General features: G+C 43.6%; 1 protein-coding gene across 2 annotated transcripts in view; it reads right to left on the minus strand.

The window, feature by feature from the left end:
• LOC121580664 (KN motif and ankyrin repeat domain-containing protein 2) overlaps positions 1-14,963 on the minus strand; it is a 34,747-nt gene extending 19,784 nt beyond the window's left edge. Inside the window, exons 1-4 of one of the 2 annotated variants that reach the window (XM_041895642.2) lie at positions 14,825-14,963; positions 11,635-12,246; positions 1,927-2,108; positions 115-1,749 (exon numbers count right to left, since the gene is read on the minus strand). In XM_041895642.2, coding sequence (XP_041751576.2) covers positions 115-1,749; positions 1,927-1,945 — 1,654 coding nt within the window. In that variant the 5' untranslated portion in view covers positions 1,946-2,108; positions 11,635-12,246; positions 14,825-14,963. Of the gene's footprint in view, positions 1-114; positions 1,750-1,926; positions 2,109-11,634; positions 12,326-14,824 lie in introns of those variants that run through there. The other variant, XM_041895643.2, reaches the window with a different exon arrangement.
• Between the last annotated feature and the right edge of the window lie 6,526 nt (positions 14,964-21,489).

The following is a 21,489-nucleotide window of genomic DNA, read 5'->3' on the forward strand; positions in this document are numbered from 1 at the left end:
AGACTTCTCCTGGACTAGAAAGCACTTTCAATTGAGATTCTGCTTTTTAGTCTAGCAATAGGCTTAATCTGTGTTCTGGAAATCAACCCAAAGATCTGTGAAAATAAACTATACCTCCTTGAGAAACCTCTCCGTCACTGGATCCATGGTTGTAGTAGGAGGAAAGAGTATGAACCAGACTCATCATCTCCTCCTGTAGCGAATTGACCTTGGGGTCTGGGTGCTCCAGGGCCTTGCCCCCCTCTGTTGCTGTCCCCCCACACAGACACTCCCACTGCTGTTCCAGGAGACCCTGGATCCTCCTTATGTGGAGGGCTGCCACAGCTTGATCCATGCCCCCTGGGGGGGCTTCCTCCTGAGGCATGTGCTCCATGTGTACTGCCAGGCCTGGTTCTCTGACAGAGCAATGGACCACCGTTTCTGAACTGTGTTGACCAGCTCCAAGACGGATCGCTTGGGCCTCCATCATGAAAGAGCTAGCTGAAACCCAAACTTGATGATCTTCTAGGCCCTCAATCTGAGCGCCAGAGTTTTGTCTATTTGTTCTAATGGTCACTGTATTTGTCGACAAAGCTTCTCCTACATTCAAACTTTCTCGAATGGACGTACCATGCGCACCTGCTAAGGCCCACCTAGAAGTATTCTCAGTCTGTTCTTCATCTTGGTCCACAGGGACTCTCTCTGCTCTCACCCAGTCCCCAGTGTTCCTTGTCAGCTGGCACATCCTCTCATCCTTCCTCCGGCCCTCCTCCTGCTGTTCTCTCAATAGCACGGTGGTCTTCTGGAGGTCCAGGCTGCTCTCATGAAGCCTCTGCTCCAGCATGGCCACTTTGGCCTGCAGGGACGTCACTGTGAGAAGCTCATCCAGGTCTGTGCTTGTCCTCCATTCATGTGTCTGGTTAGAGTCATCATCAGTGACATCGTCTTTGGTGGGGAAGAGATGACTCTCTTTCCTGGGTCTTTTGAGGTCAGAGGTCACGTAAGAGTGGTCTTTAACCCTGTTGGCGAAGGTTCGGGACCCGGGTTTGGGGTTCAGTCCAAGACGGAGCATCTCCCTCTCCTCCTGCAGGATGCAGATCTGTGCCTTGAGCTCTGGGATGACCCGGACCTCCTCCTCCAGTTCGCCCATGCGCGCCAGGGCTTCATTTAGGCGGCGGAGGGTTCCAGAAAAGTCCTGGTCGGACTGACAGTCGGACGAGCGGTCCAGGGAGTAGAAGATGTCTTCCGTGGACGTGTCCCTTCCTCCAAGACGGTCTCTGGAGCTTCGGAGACTGACCGGGTCTTCAGTTGAACTTTTCCTCAGCAGAACGGTGAGAGGCAGGTTGGAGGCCCGCAGGAGATTGGGCCTGATGTGCTCCCCCAAGGGCTGCTCATCAAAGGCCCGGATACTGGCTTCCATCTCTGCCACAGACTTGTACCCTCCAGGGGAGGCTGGCGATCTGCCGTCATAAGCCCAAGAGCCATAGCCTTGGTGGGGGTCGGCGAGGCGAGACTTGGGGGCCAGAGCTCCAGTGGAGCTAAAGGGGCTAGGCTGGTAACCATGCCCAGAGAGCTTGAGGTGCCTGGGGAGAGTGCTGGGCCTCTGCCCACTGCTCCGGCGCAGGATGGGGACCCTCTTTATGGTGTGGCCCTTCTCGATGTCGTCCACGTACTTGAGGAAGTCCAGGTCCAGGTGGAAGCCATAGGGCGTTTCCACAGAGTACGGAGGCTTCCCCTTCACCCCGTTCTCTGGGGCTTTGGGCCCATTTCCTAAAAAAGGATTGCAGTGTTGCAATACTTGTTATCATAGCATTGATAGATAATAAGCACTGTAGTGTGTGGAGCGTAAATGTGTTTAGGAATTATCTAACATACAGTTTTAGTTTCATATAACCAACTATCAAAAAGGTAGCCAATTTTCATTTCATATATTTTTAAGGCTGTTACCATTTTGTTTGTCCATCATTGTCAGGCTTCAGCTGTGAGCATTGTTTTTTAGCACATTGTATGTTTGTTGGTAGTCTGAGTGCCAGTCTGTTGGTAGTCTGAGTGCCAGTTGGTTTCTGCTCTCCTGCCAACTTCTACGGGCGTTGTGACTCTTTTCTCGTGATGGAAAGCAGGTTGACTGCCTGGCAAGAGAGAGCAAACGGGACAGAGGAGGAGGTGAGAACATTTGTAGATTATTGTTGTTAATGTCTCTGTTGTGTGTTCTAATGTCTCTGTTGTGTGTTCTAATGTCTCTGTTGTGTGTTCTAATGTCTCTGTTGTGTGTTCTAATGTCTCTGTTGTGTGTTCTAATGTCTCTGTTGTGTGGCAAGTCCGCCCCTGATTATAGCCCTTCAGTCCAAATACAGATCTCAAAATAACTCCCAGACTGTTGAGACCAATAGTCAGGGAACCCAATACACTCCTACATATAAAAATGTCTCTCCTACTCTCTATTGGCCTCCCACCTTTCTCCCAGTGATTTCTCTCTGTTTCTCTTCCTCAATATATTTCTCTCCTCTTAATTTCTCGCCTGTCTTCTCTCCTTTCACTCTCTTTACTTATTCTACATTGTACCCTCTTGTCCTCCCGCCATCTTGTCTACTTTGTCTCTATCCTGACCACCCATATCTATCTCACTCTTCTCTTTCTCCCCTCTTCCCAAGCTTCTTCCCTCCCTCCTCCCTCTCTGTCTGTCCTTCCCGTCTCCCCCTCTATAACCCTAAGCCCCCCTCTCTCTCCTGACCACTCAGTGGGTGGGTGCTAGACTCTCTGGCCTCTTGAGGGACCACTGTGACAGCCACATGCAGCCACAGACCCAAACAATGTCAGCTATGCAGTAAACAGAGAAATACCACTGACTGAACAGTCCCGTTGTGAATGACGCCCGACACACACACGATAAGCACAATAACAGACGTGCACACACACACACACACACACACACACACTCTCCATACATACAGAACATACTGTGCATACATTCACAAAGATCACTCACACACATGTGCATACTACTGTAAATAAAATAAGATATGCTGGACAGTTTTATCTCCATCTCTTCATTCAAAGACTCATTCATAGACACTCTTAATGACAGTTGTGGCTGCTTCGCGTGATGTATTGTTGTCTCTACCTTCTTGCCCTCTGTGCTGTTGTCTGTGCCCAATAATGTTTGTACCATGTCTTGTGCTGCTACCATGTTGTGTTGCCATGCTATGTTGTTGTCTTAGGTTTCTCTTTATATAATATAATATAATATTCCATTTAGCAGACGCTTTTATCCAAAGCGACTTACAGTCATGCGTGCATACATTTTTGTGTATGGGTGGTCTCGAACCCATTACCCTGGCGTTACAAGCGCCGTGCTCTACCGGCTGAGCTACAGAGGACCACGTAGTGGTGTGTCTCTTGTTGTGATGTGTGTTTTGTCCTATATTTTTATTTTTAATCCCAGCCCCGTCCCTGCAGGAGGCCTTTTTGCCTTTTGGTAGGCCGTCATTGTAAATAAGAATTTGTTCTTAACTGACTTGCCTAGTTAAATAAAGGTTAAATAAATAAAATAAATAAATATACTGTGTCAATGGTATGTATTGACATATCATTTCTGTGACCCACAACAATCCACACGCCACCTGTGACTTATTCCTTATTCCCCTAGCTACGCACATCATCGCTGACACCAATCGCCCCCGGTATAAACAAACAATACTAATCACAGGACGAAGGTAGATGGCGACATAGAGAGACGATAGAGAGACATTGTGGTGCCAGGCCTTTTCACTGAGATGAAAGTAGTCTTTCAACACCTGACTCAGCTAAGCTTAGCGCTGAGATTTAGTCTGAAGACCTGGGGCTGTGACAGCAGAGGGTACAGCACAGGGCACGCGTCTTCATGTTTATAGGTGACTGTTGACAGAGTACTGTAGTATCGTCAATGGGGGGAAACAAACAGAGATATCTTAGGAAGGAAAGAGAGGAAGCCCCTGTCATGACTCTCCCTGGGTGAGGATCAAAGACTCATATCAGCCAAGACAATGGCCGACAACACGGGGGGGCTGTGCCGGTCTTGACACCTTAATACTGCCATAAATTAGAGATAGGAGAATCTATCTCTGGCCCTGTAGTATGGTGAAAGGAATGTCCTTTGTTTCAGAGACTTTTGCCGCCCAAAAACTTCAACATCCAACAATGAACATTGGGACAATATATTTCAACATCCAAACGTTGGGAATGATGAGAAATGGAATATAGAAAAATTAATGTATATTTTGTATAAAGGTGTTATAATGAAAACATTGTGACTTGAAGAGCTTTTACACTGTGGATATCAGGTATACATCCTTTACCTTGGGTAGAAAATATCAAGGAGGAAGACAATGTTTTCGTGAAGATAGGAATGTGATTTTAGCTTTCTAACAAAATCATAGTGATAATAATACTTTTGCCTCGTAACTAGCCACGCCCGAGGGAGCTCAGAGAGCGTGTCAGTATGACGGAAACGCCCCTCTTTACCAGAATACAAGACTGAGATAAGAATGATCAGATCAGACTAGACGGACCTCAAGCTGCAGCTGTTGTCCATATTGGTCCCGACCCTGAAAATCAACACGAGGTGAAGACGACAAAGTTGCCTCCACTAACAATCAATGGTACGGCTGTGTAGCTGTTCTAAGTAGTGTATCTAAGAAGGTGAATTTAAGTGGGACCACCCTGTTACTCTCTTCAAACCATCGTCTACTACACTGCTCTCATCACCCCATTGGGGATCATCAACACGGCTGATTAGCCGTCCTCAGAAGACCACTTCCAGAACGAGTGAAAGTAAACAGACGACTAAGAAGAAGGACATTGTGACCTCTAGTGGACAATCTGAGCATTATATCTGAACCTTACTTCTAAAAGGCCATCCGAAAAGAGAAGGCCCAATCGACCCTTCTCACGAAGGCCTGTGTCCAACAGAGACGACGAAATCAAACAAGTAAATACATGCATTACTTCTTGCCAAACGGGCGTCAGTTCTGGAAAAGTATTAGGATGACTATGAGCTTAGGTTCATGTGTATCCAAGTGTTTCTCTCTCCCTCTCTTTAACTCGCCATCTTTTGTAACAAGTGTCATATTGTGTTAGTCCGCTAGGGACCCGTTTTCATTGTATTACGTTTCTAATCCCTACCTATACTGTGTATGTGTTTGTATCTTGTGTTATCATTTTTAATTAGTTAGTAAATAAATAATTAAATCTATTTGTGTGGTACAGAATGATCAGTAAGACCCGGGTTCGTGCAGACTTAAAGAGCCTACTGTCACGGTCGTTGAATGATGGGACGGACCAAGGCGCAGCGTGATATACGTACATGTTTATTTTCTATAATAAACACAACGACAAAACAACAAACGAAACGTGAAGTCCAAGGTAGACGACACAACATACCTTAACAAGATCCCACAACCCACTAGTGCCAATAGGCTGCATAAGTATGGGCCCGAATCAGAGACAACGAACGACAGCTGCCTCTGATTGGGAATTACACCGGCCAACATAGAACCATACATACTAGATCGACAAACAATGACCAAACACAACAAGGAATATACACACCCTGACTCAACATATAAGCGTCCCCTGAGTCAGGGCGTGACACCTACGTATTTCAGAATGAGACTGATATGAGGTAAATGATAACTTAATAAATTACTGTTAAATTATAAGAGATATCTAGATATCTTTAGAGTTAATTCGGGAAACGGTAACTTGTTAAACAACGTTTCCCGTGGTGCCCCAAATTCCTAATGAGTTAATTGTTACATGATTAATTTAATCTAGTAACAATTAAACATAGTCGATAATAGTCATCGCAATAATGAAAGGCACGTCACGACACCCATTTGCTTGTGGGAAATGTCAATCAAAACAAACTGTTTTAGGAGTTAGTGAAGAGAGAAAGGGCGGGGTGTTAACAACGCTCTGTTACCTCTGTGATACTAAACTGTATACACACGTCTAACTTTTCTGTGGTGTAATTAAGCGATAATGCCCGAGATAGCTACATAAATAACTTTAATTGTGTGGTGTATTCATGGGTTGCACGTTTCGTCACAATATTGTTTTGAACATTTGTTTTGGACTGATGACCGACTGAGCATTCTACTCAATGCATTGCCAATGAGCACATTTCTAATTTTGTCATAAAGTCGTTTTCATTTCAAGTTAGTGTACTGTCAGCTAGCTAACGTTATGTGTATGATCTGTGTAGTAATATTATTCGTATCTCAGAGCCATTTGCTTTGCTAGTTATAACCTAATGTTAGCTAGCTAACATTGAACCTGTTTGGTTAGCTAGCTGCAGATTCATGCAGGGTAGTAACATCATGAGTTGGGATTATGGTTAATTGTTTAGCCAGCTAGCTAGCTACGTGTCTTAATAAAAGACTACACTATGCAAGTAACCATTTCAATAGAATGTTAATGATGTCACTGCGACAACTGTTGATAGACGTAGCTGGTAAATTCGCTCTGGCTATCTACTCCAATTTCAGAGTACTCTCGTCTGAGTGTGCCAGAGCACAGAATAACTGACAAATTTACGAACGCTCAACACCCGTTGAATATGGCCGGTGTTAGTAAACTTTTACAAAAAAGCGTAAATTGTTGCCAGCAGCACAGTTGCAGTCACCAACACTCTGGATAACATAAAAACAGCCTTATCCAGCTCTGCTAGGGTGAGTAAAATAGTCTGGAAGTAGCTATCAAGTTAGCCAACCTTAGCCAGTTAGCTTGGGTGCTTGACTGCTGTTGTTAGGACAGAACGCTCTGATCAACCCTTAAAGAGATGGGTGGGCCTAAAGCTTAAGAGGGTGTGAACGATGCTGAATGGGTATAGACAAAGAAGAGCTCTCCAGTAGGTGCACCAAAACATTCAAAGGCCATTTTCTCAAAAGTGAGGTTACAAGTTTATCAACTTTCAAAGCAGAATTACTTTCCCATTGTTCCTCAACTGTAGTGTATGATATACCATTTTCTAGCTCTGAGTCTCTACTTTTATCCAATGTAAAAAAACTAAATTTTAAATTTGGCTACATAAGACCGAATCGAGCCGGTCGGTCACAAATCATCTACTTTGGTTTAGATACAAGCATCATGAAACCTCTAACAAAATTAATTCATTAGACTTGGTGAAAATTAGTTTTTTGGACCTAACTTGCTTACCACTTTTTCCATGTGGTTTCTTCCTTCACAGACTCCATGAAATGATTACCCCTTCCTAAATAGTTGGTCAAATTATTAATTTCCTAGAAACTTACCCCTTTGGCTCAACTCTCCCCTACTGCACAACAATAAACTGTCCTCTGGTGTGGATGCTCGCCAACGTGTATAGTTACAGTATGTATCATTTATTATTATAGTTATAGTCCTTGGTGTGGATGGCCCTTAAAGCCTTTTCCCCAGTTTAAAGGTCTTAGAAGAAGGAAGTCTCAATATTTTTTGACTGACATTTTGGGGTCAATATGAGGGCTTTGTTTCCCTTCCTGTCCCCACCACTGCTCTGTCCTGGGTATAAATGCATCGGTTTCTCCTCACGTGGCCTCCTCACATCGTTACAAACCTTGGAATCCAAACATCTCCAACCACAGCATTCTTGACTAAAAACCGCAAATTAAATTTGAACTCATGGCACTGTTAAAACGGTCGCCTCCCTAAGATGATATGTTCTAAAACACTAAGGCCACCATTTTTAGTTGCTGGTTTTAGATACGTAATGGGGACACGTACACATTGTTTAGATTTTTTTGTTCCTAGAACACCTTCATCTATTTGTGCTAACACCTATCTATGTATGTGACAATGACCATTGTTGGCAAGCACAAACAGACCTGGGACCAATACCTTGAAGTTGCTACATACGTTGCTACACTAAAACAAAGGGTTGGGAATTGGGCTCTCAAATAAGCTTTGTGAAGAATGTTGTAGAAGACATAAAGCTGTCATCAACATAAGAGTCCAGAAGATTCCTTGTTTCTCAGCTGTTCCTCTGATAAGATCAGATGTTTCTGTCTCTCCCTTTCGTTAAAGCGGCAATCAGCTGTTGAAACAATAACAAAGCGAACGCCCCCACCACTGGTTCGCAAAAAAGCTGAGCGACGGGATTGGAGAAATGGAACCACTCTTAAATTCATAGACAGAGCTATGGATGCAAGGACTGACCATCCATTATATCAACATTATAGTTTGAACCATGTTTTGAGGCTATACAGTGTTTGTTTACGTTTACGTTGTTTACAACCATTGGAGTAAAACAAGCTTATATTTTGGGTTCTGATGGGGTACGACAGTTGAACTAAAGCTCATGAGGCATTTACATGTTAAATTCTTCAAGAATCAATGGGTACATAGTCCAAAAATGGATGTAGCTACTGCAGATTGTCCCTTTAACTGTGGTGGTGGTGTGTATGCATTTTATTTGTGATTCACGCTCACAAACCTAAAGTGCTACTTACAACGTGCCGTGGACTCGAATGAATGGTTCCATTAACAAAGCAATCAATCACACTTCTTTAAGTTCATTGTTTTCTCGTCACTCATGGCACCCTAGTGGTTAGAACAAAAGGTCACATTTGTTGATTTTGTTCTGCCACAGTCAGTGTACAAGGGTGTGGCGTCCCAAATGCCACCCCCTTCCCCATTTGTTGCACTATTTTTGACCTATGGGCTCTGGTCAAAAGTAGCGCACTATATAGGGAATAGGGTGCCATTTGGGACGTACTCTTAAACTGGAGGCCGCAGTGACTTTCTCCTCTCTGTTCTGTTCTCAGGAAAAGGGATATTTTCTTCCTCCAGTTTGGCCATGCTGACTGTGTGGTTTTTCCAGCACATAACTCTATTCCTTGTCTTCTGTTTGGAGTTGGTTTAGAAACTCAAGCCAACTTCTTGGACTCCAACTCCCCCTACCCAACCACTGTCTTTCTCTTCTCCCAACTTCCACTATCTGTCACTCTCTCACACACACACTCATTCTCTCTCTCAATCCAGTTTCACTCCCTGTGGTTCTGTAGTGTTCTCTGTGTTCTAATGTCTCTGTTCTTTGTTCTAATGTCTCTGTTCTGTGTGTTCTAATGCCTCTGTTCTGTGTGTTCTAATGCGTCTGTTCTGTGTGTTCTAAAGCGTCTGTTCTGTGTGTTCCAATGCGTCTGTTCTGTGTGTTCTAATGCGTCTGTTCTGTGTGTTCTAATGCGTCTGTTCTGTGTGTTCTAATGCCTCTGTTCTGTGTGTTCTAATGCCTCTGTTCTGTGTGTTCTAATGTATCTGTTCTGTGTGTTCTAATGCGTCTGTTCTTTGTGTTCGAATGTCTCTGTTCTGTGTGTTCTAATGCCTCTGTTCTGTGTGTTCTAATGTATCTGTTCTGTGTGTTCTAATGCGTCTGTTCTGTGTGTTCTAATGCCTCTGTTCTGTGTGTTCTAATGCCTCTGTTCTGTGTGTTCTAATGCGTCTGTTCTGTGTGTTCTAATGTCTCTGTTCTGTGTGTTCTAATGCCTTTGTTCTGTGTGTTCTAATGTCTCTGTTCTGTGTGTTCTAATGCGTCTGTTCTGTGTGTTCTAATGTCTCTGTTCTGTGTGTTCTAATGTCTCTGTTCTCTGTGTTCTAGAGAATTTGGACCATTTGGATCATTCTGCTATCTCTTCAACCTTTTGAGGCCTTTGACATGGACTCTGGCTGTTCATGCCCTCTGTTCCTGTATGAGGATGATGCTGCCCTCTTGGTTTCACATTAGAATGAGGAGACTGTTGAAAAGACCCTAAGCAGCCAACTGACTAAAGTCAGTAAGTGGTTATCCAACAACAAACTGTCTCTGCATTTAGGCAAGACAGAATGTATCCTATTTGGTTACAAACACAAAGTTAGAAACTCTTCCAACTTCTCAGTCAAGTGTAATGGAGTAGTGGTGAAGGAGAAATGCTCGGGTGAACTCATGGCTCTGAATGTCATTGGGAAGGTTCATTGCAGTTCCTGCCAAGAGTAGGCAAGTTCCTGGATACAGAGACTACGAGGACCCTGGTAACATCTCTGATACAGTGCCACTATGATTATGCATGGTTCAGTGGCATAACCAAAACTCTGAAGGACAAACTTAAAACAGCCCAAAACAAACTAATGAGAATAATATTTAAGCTCAGCCCTAGGATGCACATTGATCCTAATCATTTCAGGGAACTGAAAATGCTTCCAGTTGATCTACGGGTGGTGCAGATCAAACTGTTGATGGTTTTAAAAGTTATACATAACCTTTCCCCAAGTTACTTGGGGGAAGCAGGTAGCTTAGTGGTTGTGCCAGTAACCGAAAGGTCGCTGGTTCTAATCCCTGAGCCGACTAGGTGAAAAATCTGTCGATGTGCCCTTGAGCAAGGCACTTAACCCTAATTGCTCCTGTAAGTCACTCTGGATAAGAGCGTCGGCTAAAATGTAATTTTTTTTATTTTAATTTAATTCGAGTCTCTCATCGACCATCACACCAGAGCCAGTGTTGCCAATAGAAGATCGCTGCGCTATATAAGCATGGCTGTAAAAAGCTATTTCCTTAACACTTGTGCAGAGGAATGGAATTGTGTACCAAACCATATAAAATCCGTACCATCCATACCAAACCATATGAAATCCATAAAATCCATACCTTAAGAAATGGTTTATGGGCAAAATGCTTTAAAACTGCACAGGCTAAAGAAAGTATAATTGCTTCAATGAACTTACTGTAACTTGGTCATCTATTTTATTCCTTCTACTGTTTCCTCCCTATTGATGAAATGTATTTGAGATGTATTTTGTTTTCATGTTATAATCTTGTGTATATTTTGTTTTCATTATATAATCTTGTGTATATTTCCACAATGGAAATATATTTTTATTTTTACCTTTTCGTGTCAGCGTCAATGATTTGAATGGCATTGCTCTGTATCCACGTGTGGTTGTATTGTGTTTAAATGGTCAAATAAATCAAATCAAATCAACAACAACAAAACAGCAACAGGGTCTCAATCTCATCTCCGTGCGCAGCAGGACATAGTGCCAAAGCCAATAGGATGAAACAGCTGCCAGTGAGGCTTTCCCGTAAGGAAGAAAAACAGCATGGTATTTTAAATGGTCAGGCTAAAATAATGAGTGAGTGAGTGAGTGAGTGAGTGAGTGAGTGAGTGAGTGAGAGAGTGAGTGTGGGAGGTGTAATAAATGTGTGATAGACAACTGATCTCTAAAAGTCGACTGTCTGTCAGATGGTCAGATGTCTATCAGATGGTCAGATGTCTATCAGATGGTCAGACGTCTATCAGATGGTCAGACGTCTATCAGATGGTCAGACGTCTATCAGATGGTCAGACGTCTATCAGATGGTCAGACGTCTATCAGATGGTCAGACGTCTATCAGATGGTCAGACGTCTATCAGATGGTCAGACGTCTAACTGTAAATGCTCCAAGTCCTACCTGTTTACCTGATTAGCTCGGACTACTGAATATCCCTTCGCTATCTACTTCTTATTTCAACTCTAAGTTTAAAATGACCAATGTTTAATTCAAGACAATTAAGGACAGAAACATACAACTATTATCCACCCTGTCAAGTATTATAATACAATCAACCAGCAGAGAAATGGAAGAAACAGCCATGTCTAACTTTCCCTTACCTTTAACAACTCTGCCCCGGCTTGTCCAGAGTTTTCTGCTGTAACCTGATGTGAGTGTGTCAGAGTATCCACTCCAGTCTGAGTTCCAGTACTTCTCCAGTGACTTCTATCTCAGCCCAGCCCTGCTTGTCCGTCAGTCTGTCTCCTAGAGGGACGTACCATCTGGGAGAATGGGATGCCGGAGCTGCTTGGCAAATTTAGAATCCTTTCATAGCACAGGCCGTGCTGTTGTTGTGCGTAAAGAGCAGAGCGGGGAGGGGTTTCAGAGCATGCCTTTCTCCCTCTGTCCAATTAGACTGCGGGTGGGGGCCCACACTGAACAGCCACACCCACGTTATTAGATATCGACCCAATAGGAGCTGGCAGGTGGGGTCCCTCACTCAAAGCAGTGGACAGCAGCTCACCCGAGACCCTGGCTGCTGTTAGTGAGTTTTCAAAATAAACTCCCATAGGTAGCCAGTGAAGGTAATGTGTAGGGTGTTTAACAGTGGCTGTGTGGGGTGTTTCCTACACACACACACAAAACTTCTTTTTTAACTCACCTAATGGCACCTCAATCTACTCAGGCCAAGAGAAATATAGTCCTCCCAGCAATAGAAGAAAACTGTTACCCTGAAAAAAACGAATTACCATCTTATAACAGAGATACTGTTCTTAAACGAGTTTACATTTACATTTTTTACATTTTAGTCATTTAGCAGACGCTCTTATCCAGAGCTTTTTTTTTGCAGTCTGTGCGCAAACTAACGACACACCTTTATTGACTTACACAAAACAATATTCTGCTGAATTTCATTACACAGAAAGAGATGCCCACGGAGCTGTAACCACGGCATTTCACTTTCACCATGTTTGTAACACAGATGGAAAAGGAATTAGCAAAGAAAGGCTCCTTTTCCATTTTCACACGCAGACCTCTGACTCCGAAAGGGATTGTGGTTTAACTCTGAGTGCAAAAAAAAGCACTGGACCGAAGCACTGCTGACTGACCACATACTGCAGTGTCCACAACAGAAAACTCTGAGCTGCCATAGCTGGTCTGCAGAGACAGACTGGCCATTGGGCAGTTCGGGCAAATGCCAGATGGGCTGGTCCATTTTAGCCCAGTGGGCCGGTCTAAATTACAGTTTTGTGCAAAATTATCATTATGTGGCTAATAATGGGAGCCTCAAGGAGAAAAATGGGCCTGTGTGTTAAAAATACCCGGACAGATTTCTGGTCCCAGTCAACCCCTGCTGGTCTGGGCAGCTACAGTATAAAGGGAAGCGTTACCGTTACTTTACTGTGGTAAAATAAGGTCTAAGAGCAAGGAAAGGCATACCTGGTATGGCAACTGCTCAGCATCCGACCGTAAGGCGCTACAGAAGGTAGTGCATACGGCCAAGTACATCACTGGGGCCAAGCTTCCTGCCATCCAGGACCTCTATACCAGGCGGTGTCAGAGGAAGGCTCCAAAAATTGTCAGACACCAGTCACCCAAGTCATAGACTGTTCTCTCTGCTACCGCACGCCAAGCGGTACCGGAGCGCCAAGTCTAGGTCCAAAAGGCTCCTTAACAGCTTCTACCCCCAAGCCATAAGACTGCTGAACAATTAATCAAAAGGCCACCAGGACTATTTACATTGACCCTTTTGTTTTTACACTGCTGCTGCTAGCTGTTTATTATCTATGTATAGTCACTTTACCCCTACCTACATATACAAATTACCTTGACTAACCTGTACCCCCGAACATTGACTCGGTACCGGTACCCCCTGTATATAGCCTCGTTACTGTTATTTTATTGTTTTACTTTAGTTTATTTAGTAAATATTTTGAACTGCATTGTTGGTTAAGGGCTCGTAAGTAGCCATTTCACGGTAAGGTCTACACATGTTGTATTCGGCGCGTGTGACAAATAAAGTTTGATTTGATTCGATTTTGATTTTTGATTTGAAGATCTTTTGATTTGTACCAAGACAGCAAATCATGTAGATGTTTGTTTTTACCTTTATAAATCCTTGTTCTAAGTCTTTGGGACATGCACTGAATGTTGGGTGACAAGTAGCCTAGCGGTTAGAGCATTGGGCCAGTTACCGACAGGACACTGGTTCAAATACTCAAGTGGACACGATTTAAAAAATATATATATCTGTAGATGTGCACCTGAGCAAGGCACTTAACCCTAATTTGTTCCAAGGTTGTCATACTACTATGGCTGACCCTGTAAAACAATACATTTCACTGTGACAATAAAAAACATAATCTAAAATCTGTTCCATCTCAACTTTCCCCAATGCCTATATTGTTCATTTGTCAATAAAGCCCTCTAGTGGTGAAAGGTGATCATCACATAAAGGTTTAGGAGATCTCCAATTGGTGCTTTTATTAGGTGCACATTTGATATTGGTGACAGTACCTATAGCTTTCCGATATAATGCTGTATAACGTGTTTTAAGCATGTATGAGGCTTTAAGTTGAAGTCTTACTGTGATATGTTGTTGTAACTTTCCAAACCCGGGAGAGTTTGTTACATTTACTCAGTATCAGTAGTGTTGTGCAATGTGCAAAACTGAAAATATGTTAAATCTAAGTAGGAAATATGTTAATCTAAGTATGACTGAATTTACTCCATAAACGTTTCTCTATTGGAAGTGATACACAATCCATAGGAATGTGCCATTGCGGTTTACAGTCATGGCAGACTCCTAATTTGATGTGCATTATGTAACTCAATGCTACTGTAGGTCAGTGTGGTTATTGGTTACTATTGACAGTGTTGGTATAGTCCTCTATGATGCGGAGGCCTCCCCTTGATCGAGAGTTCACAGACCTCAAACTCAGCTGGCCTCTTTCAGCAAGAAGGACCAATCACAACTTCACTTACTAGAATCCACACCCACGGAAGGATTACCTGTAGATACAGTATGTGTTGCGCTATTCAAACAGTTAATATAGTGACGATTCTACTTTACTGCAAAAGTTAATGCAGTTTAGTCAGTACTGTTATTGAGCAATTTCATATGAAGTCCTGTACCTGTGAATATACTGTATGTCATGGATCAAATACATTCCATTTTCCTCATGCATTTTTACATACACAATTATAAATATATGATTATGTTATATTACAATATTATATGAATTATGTTACATAAAATATTTTGGTCCTCTCATATTGGACAAGCCCCACTACCAAAATGTACCTTACCGTATTGGGAGCAAAAAGGTTATCTTGCTAGCTGGTATTACCAAGATTTCAAGTTAGTCAGTAGAGTCAATGTCTGTGTGACTGTGAGCCTTAGGTAGTGTCATAGCTTACTGCTAGATAAATCTCCCGGTGTTGAATGTCAAGCGATGCTGAAAGCCATAATTCACTGTGAATGAGGTAGGGCGTTGACTCAGGGACAATGACGATGCAGTATCTGGCCCTGAAAGTTTGACTATGACATGTGAGTTATCAGTCGTCATATTTTAAAGCCATAATCCAATAACTCACAGAATAACTCACATAATATGGTGGGGCTTTGGGTCTTGCGGTGACAAAGTGACACCCATTTAATATGCTCCACAACCAACATTTGATGATCTACACATCAGACCTGGGTTCAATACATTATTTGTTTCTTTCAAATACTTAAGTGGCACTTAATTCCAATGTAATAGTCCCAAATGTGCAAACCCCACCCATCTGGCACTACAGATTTAATCAAACAAGTATTAGAAAAAAAATCTAAATCAAATGTTAACCCAGGTCTGCTACACAGATCACATGGACAGAAACATGATAAAGCTAAAGGTTATAGGGGGTGATTGACAGCGAGGACAGAAATGTGACATTCATTGGTGGTTGGGCTTAAAACGTGATTTACCGATTGCTCAAACACACATTGGCTTTGGTTTGATTAGCGATCTAGGTCTACTGGAAATGTCTTGTCTGGCAAAACTGTTTGACTAGTCAATTATAAAACGCCACTGTAGACTAATATAGCATGCCTGGCCGCAGACAGTTCAAGGGAAACCAGTTATCGACTGTCAAGCGTGTGCCAGATTAAACTTTATCTTACTGAATCTTTAACTGAATCTTCAAATACAAATGAGAGTTTTAAATTCAATTGGTCAAATCAGATTTTTCCTCCATGAGACAATTCTAAAGCCGAATGTATTGTCTACGTAGATAAAGCTCACAATGCAAGAATGCAATTAGCTGCAAAATGACTACGCTGCGTTACAGCCAGACTGAGCGTAGTGGTTAAGAGCGTTGTGCCAGGAACCGAAAGGTCGCTGGTTCTAATCCCCGAGCCGACTAGGTGAAAAATCTGTCGATGTGCCCTTGAGCAAGGCACTTAACCCTAATTGCTCCTGTAAGTCGCTCTGGATAAGAGCGTCTGCTAAATGACTAAAATGTAAATGTAAGCTACAGACAGAAAGCATTTATGGTAGCAAGAGTAGCTGCTCTTGCATCACATGGTTCCACAACCAAAAGTCAAAAGGCTGTTGGCAGCCTATGCTAAAAAAACTCCAGTCATGGCTGCCAACAGCCTTTTGACTTTTGGTTGTGGAACCATGTGTCCCATGTGATGCAAGAGCAGCTACTCTTGCTACCATAAATGCTTTCTGTCTGTAACTCAGTCTGGCTGGAACTCAGTGTAATGTGACGCAACTACGCAGCGTAGTCATTTTGCATAGCTAATTGCGTTTTTCTTACATAGACTATAAACTAGCCTTTACGGTCACTGTCAGGTTAACGGGTACTTCGTTTGAAGTGATCAAGCAAAATGTAGGGCAACAGGGAAATGTGTTACTCCTGTTGACCAGTTCCAACTTATTCCTCCGCCCTGCCCCATGAAACTATCCCAAACCCACCCACATACCCCCAAGCAAACATGTGGGTACACACACACACACACGCACGCACACACACACACACACACACACACACACACACGCACACACGCACGCACGCACGCACGCACGCACGCACGCACGCACGCACGCACGCACGCACGCACGCACGCACGCACGCACGCACGCACGCACGCACGCACGCACACACACACACACACACACACACACACACACACACACACACACACACACACACACACACACACACACACACACACACCCAAAGCATAGAGTGTTAGAGGGTTAGAGGGTTAGAGCCCTCTCCCGTCCAGAGAGTGGCCAGAGACAGGGGCCTCTGGTTCAACACAGGGGTGAGGGCAGTGTTTGCTGTGTCCACACACTGGGGTCTGATGTCGGACCAATCGGTTAACATTTAACAGAGGGACCTCTGGAGCACAGAGCTGTGGCACTGGCAGATCTTATGTTGCATCAGAGTTGTATATAGGTTGTACAGTGGGGGGGGAAAGTATTTAGTCAGCCACCAATTGTGCAAGTTCTCCCTCTTAAAAAGATGAGAGAGGCCTGTAATTCTCATCATAGGTACACGTCAACTATGACAGACAAAATGAGATTTTTTTTTCTCCAGAAAATCACATTGTAGGATTTTTTATGAATTTATTTGCAAATTATGGTGGAAAATAAGTATTTGGTCAATAACAAAAGTTTCTCAATACTTTGTTATATACCCTTTGTTGGCAATGACACAGGTCAAACGTTTTCTGTAAGTCTTCACAAGGTTTTCACACACTGTTGCTGGTATTTTGGCCCATTCCTCCATGCAGATCTCCTCTAGAGCAGTGATGTTTTGGGGCTGTCGCTGGGCAACACGGACGTTCAACTCCCTCCAAAGATTTTCTATGGGGTTGAGATCTGGAGACTGGCTAGGCCACTCCAGGACCTTGAAATGCTTCTTACGAAGCCACTCCTTCGTTGCCCGGGCGGTGTGTTTGGGATCATTGTCATGCTGAAAGACCCAGCCACGTTTCATCTTCAATGCCCTTGCTGATGGAAGGAGGTTTTCACTCAAAATATCACGATACATGGCCCCATTCATTCTTTCCTTTACATGGATCAGTCGTCCTGGTCCCTTTGCAGAAAAACAGCCCCAAAGCATGATGTTTCCACCCCCATGCTTCACAGTAGGTATGGTGTTCTTTGGATGCAACTCAGCATTCTTTGTCCTCCAAACACGACGAGTTGAGTTTTTACCAAAAAGTTCTATTTTGGTTTCATCTGACCATATGACATTTTCCCAATCCTCTTCTGGATCATCCAAATGCACTCTAGAAAACTTCAGACGGGCCTGGACATGTACTGGCTTAAGCAGGGGGACACATCTGGCACTGCAGGATTTGAGTCCCTGGCGGCGTAGTGTGTTACTGATGGTAGGCTTTGTTACTTTGGTCCCAGCTCTCTGCAGGTCATTCACTAGGTCCCCCCGTGTGGTTCTGGGATTTTTGCTCACCGTTCTTGTGATAATTTTGACTCCACGGGGTGAGATCTTCCGTGGAGCCCCAGATCGAGGGAGATTATCAGTGGTCTTGTATGTCTTCCATTTCCTAATAATTGCTCCCACAGTTGATTTCTTTAAACCAAGCTGCTTACCTATTGCAGATTCAGTCTTCCCAGCCTGGTGCAGGTCTACAATTTTGTTTCTGGTGTCCTTTGACAGCTCTTTGGTCTTGGCCATAGTGGAGTTTGGAGTGTGACTGTTTGAGGTTGTGGACAGGTGTCTTTTATACTGATAACAAGTTCAAACAGGTGCCATTAATACAGGTAACGAGTGGAGGACAGAGGAGCCTCTTAAAGAAGAAGTTACAGGTCTGTGAGAGCCAGAAATCTTGCTTGTTTGTAGGTGACCAAATACTTATTTTCCACCATAATCTGCAAATAAATTCATAAAAAATCCTACAATGTGATTTTCTGGATTTTTTTTCTCAATTTGTCTGTCATAGTTGACGTGTACCTATGATGAAAATTACAGGCCTCTCTCATCTTTTTAAGAGGGAGAACTTGCACAATTGGTGGCTGACTAAATACTTTTTTCCCCCACTGTATATAGGTTGTATATAGGTTGTACTGTATAGAGGTTGTATGGATAAAAATCACATCAGCACTACCATACAGGTAGCAGTATCTGCTGTATCAGTAGGAATGACTATCCTATTTTCTAGAGTAGAACTAGCCCAGGATGTAATCTTAGCTGTGCAAACTTGTTTTTTTCTGCAGATGATGGCATGTATTAACTTACTAGACACGATAGAGATGTATGACCTGACCGATGTTTTAATCATCTGTTGGAGCTAGAGTTTTTCAAGGGCGTGTGATTTAATTCCTGAATTTACAAGAATTTCAGCTGAATTGATCGCGCCTCTTGACATATAAATCCATTATTGCTTGCAAATACACTATATATACAAAAGTATGTGAACACCCCTTCAAATTAGTGGATTCGGCTATATCAGCCACACTCGTAGCTGACAGGTGTATAAAATCGAGCACACAGCCATGCAATCTCCATAGACAAACATTAGCAGTAGAATGGCCTTACTAAAGAGCTCAGTGACTTTCAACGTGGCACCGTCATAGGATGCCACCTTTCCAACAAGTCAGTTCGTCAAATTTCTGCCCTGCTAGAGCTGCCCCGGTCAACTGTAAGTGCTGTTATTGTGAAGTGGAAACGTCTAGGAACAACAATGACTCAGCAGCGAAGTGGTAGGCCACACAAGCTCACAGAACGGGACGGCCAAATGCTGAAGCGCGTAGATCTGTCCTCTCACTACTGAGTTCCAAACTGCCTCTGCAAACAACGTCAGCACAAGAACTGTTCGTCGGGAGCTTCATGAAATGGGTTTCCATGGCTGAACAGCCGCACACAAGCCTAAGATCACCATGCGCAATGCCAAGCTTCGGCTGGAGTGGTGTAAAGCTCACCACCATTGGACTCTGGAGCAGTGGAAACGCGTTCTCTGGAGTGATGAATCACGCTTCACCATCTGGCAGTCTGACAGATAAATCTGGGTTTGGCAGATGCCAGAAGAATGCTACCTGCCCGAATGCATAGTGCCAACTGTAAAGTTTGGTGGAGGAGGTATAATGGTCAGGGGCTGTTTTTCATGGTTCGGGCTACACCCTTAGTTCCAGTGAAGGGAAACCTTAACGCTACAGCATAAAATGACATTCTAGACGATTCTGTGCTTCCAACTTTGTGGCAACAGTTAGGGGAAGGCCCTTTCCTGTTTCAGCATGACAATGCCCCTGTGCACAAAGCGAGGTCTATACAGAAATGGTTTGTCGAGATCGGTGTGGAAGAACTTGACTGGCCTGCACAGAACCATAACCCTATCGAACACCTTTGGGATGAATTGGAAAGTCGACTGCGAGCCAGGCCTAATCGCCCAACATCAATGCTCTTGTGGCGGAATGGAAGCAATGTTCCAACATCTAGTGAAAAGCCTTCCCAGAAGAGTGGAGGCTGTTATAGCAGCAAAGGAGGGACCAACTCCATATTAATGCCCATGAATTTGGAATGAGATGTTTGACGAGCAGGTGTCCACATACTTTTGGTCATGGAGTGTATGAAGGCCTATTATCATTTAGGATGTCAGTGAGTATTCCATACACACTCTGTCATTGCAGAGGGCTGCCATGAAAATATTTACATATATTCAGTTTTACCAACCTTGGTTACATCATTGACATTTTGTCAGGTAAAACACAGTTTAAACAAAACATTGCAAAGTGTGGTGGCTCATGTTACCTAATCAATACAATATGTAAACTTGGTAATCTTAAATTTACTAGGAACTATTACTAGGAACTTTAAAAATAACTCAGCCTCATTAGTAACTTTTTCACTGAGAGACAAACAGACCTGCCACTAGAGACCTATGGCCTGATTAAAAAGTTGACTTTAGGTATTTAGTATTTATTAGGACCCCATTACAGGAATAAAACAATGACATCACAACAAAGCCTACATCATCAATAAAACAATAACATCAAACAAGACAATTACATTATTACTCTCTTATTACAAATGTACAATATACAATACTACAACATTACAATATTACAATGTGTTTGTGTGTAGAGTGCGTGCGTTAGAGTGTGTGCGTGTGTGTCTCTTCGCAGGTCAGGGCTCTCCAACCCTGTTCCTGGAGAGCTACCGTCCTGTAGGTTTTCACTCCAACCCTGTTCCTGGAGACCTACCGTCCTGTAGGTTTTCACTCCAACCCTGTTCCTGGAGAGCTACCGTCCTGTAGGTTTTCACTCCAACCCTGTTCCTGGAAAGCTACCGTTCTGTAGGTTTTCACTCCAACCCTGTTCCTGGAGAGCTACCGTCCTGTAGGTTTTCACTCCAACCCTGTTCCTGGAGAGCTACCCTCCTGTAGGTTTTCACTCCAACCCTGTTCCTGGAAAGCTACCGTTCTGTAGGTTTTCACTCCAACCCTGTTCCTGGAGAGCTACTGTCCTGTAGGTTTTTACTCCAACCCTGTTCCTGGAGAGCTACCGTTCTGTAGGTTTTCACTCCAACCCAGTTCCTGGAGAGCTACCGTTCTGTAGGTTTTCACTCCAACCCTGTTCCTGGAAAGCTACCGTTCTGTAGGTTTTCACTCCAACCCTGTTCCTGGAGAGCTACCGTTCTGTAGGTTTTCACTCCAACCCTGTTCCTGGAGAGCTACCGTTCTGTAGGTTTTCACTCCAACCCTGTTCCTGGAGAGCTACCGTTCTGTAGGTTTTCACTCCAAGCCTGTTCCTGGAGAGCTACCGTTCTGTAGGTTTTCACTCCAACCCTGTTCCTGGAGAGCTACCGTTCTGTAGGTTTTCACTCCAACCCTGTTCCTGGAGAGCTACCGTTCTGTAGGTTTTCACTCCAACCCTGTTCCTGGAGACCTACCGTTCTGTAGGTTTTCACTCCAACCCTGTTCCTGGAATGCTACCGTCCTGTAGGTTTTCACTCCAACC

This window comes from Coregonus clupeaformis, chromosome 14, assembly GCF_020615455.1.
Source record: "Coregonus clupeaformis isolate EN_2021a chromosome 14, ASM2061545v1, whole genome shotgun sequence".
Classification (NCBI taxonomy): Eukaryota; Metazoa; Chordata; class Actinopteri; order Salmoniformes; family Salmonidae; genus Coregonus; species Coregonus clupeaformis.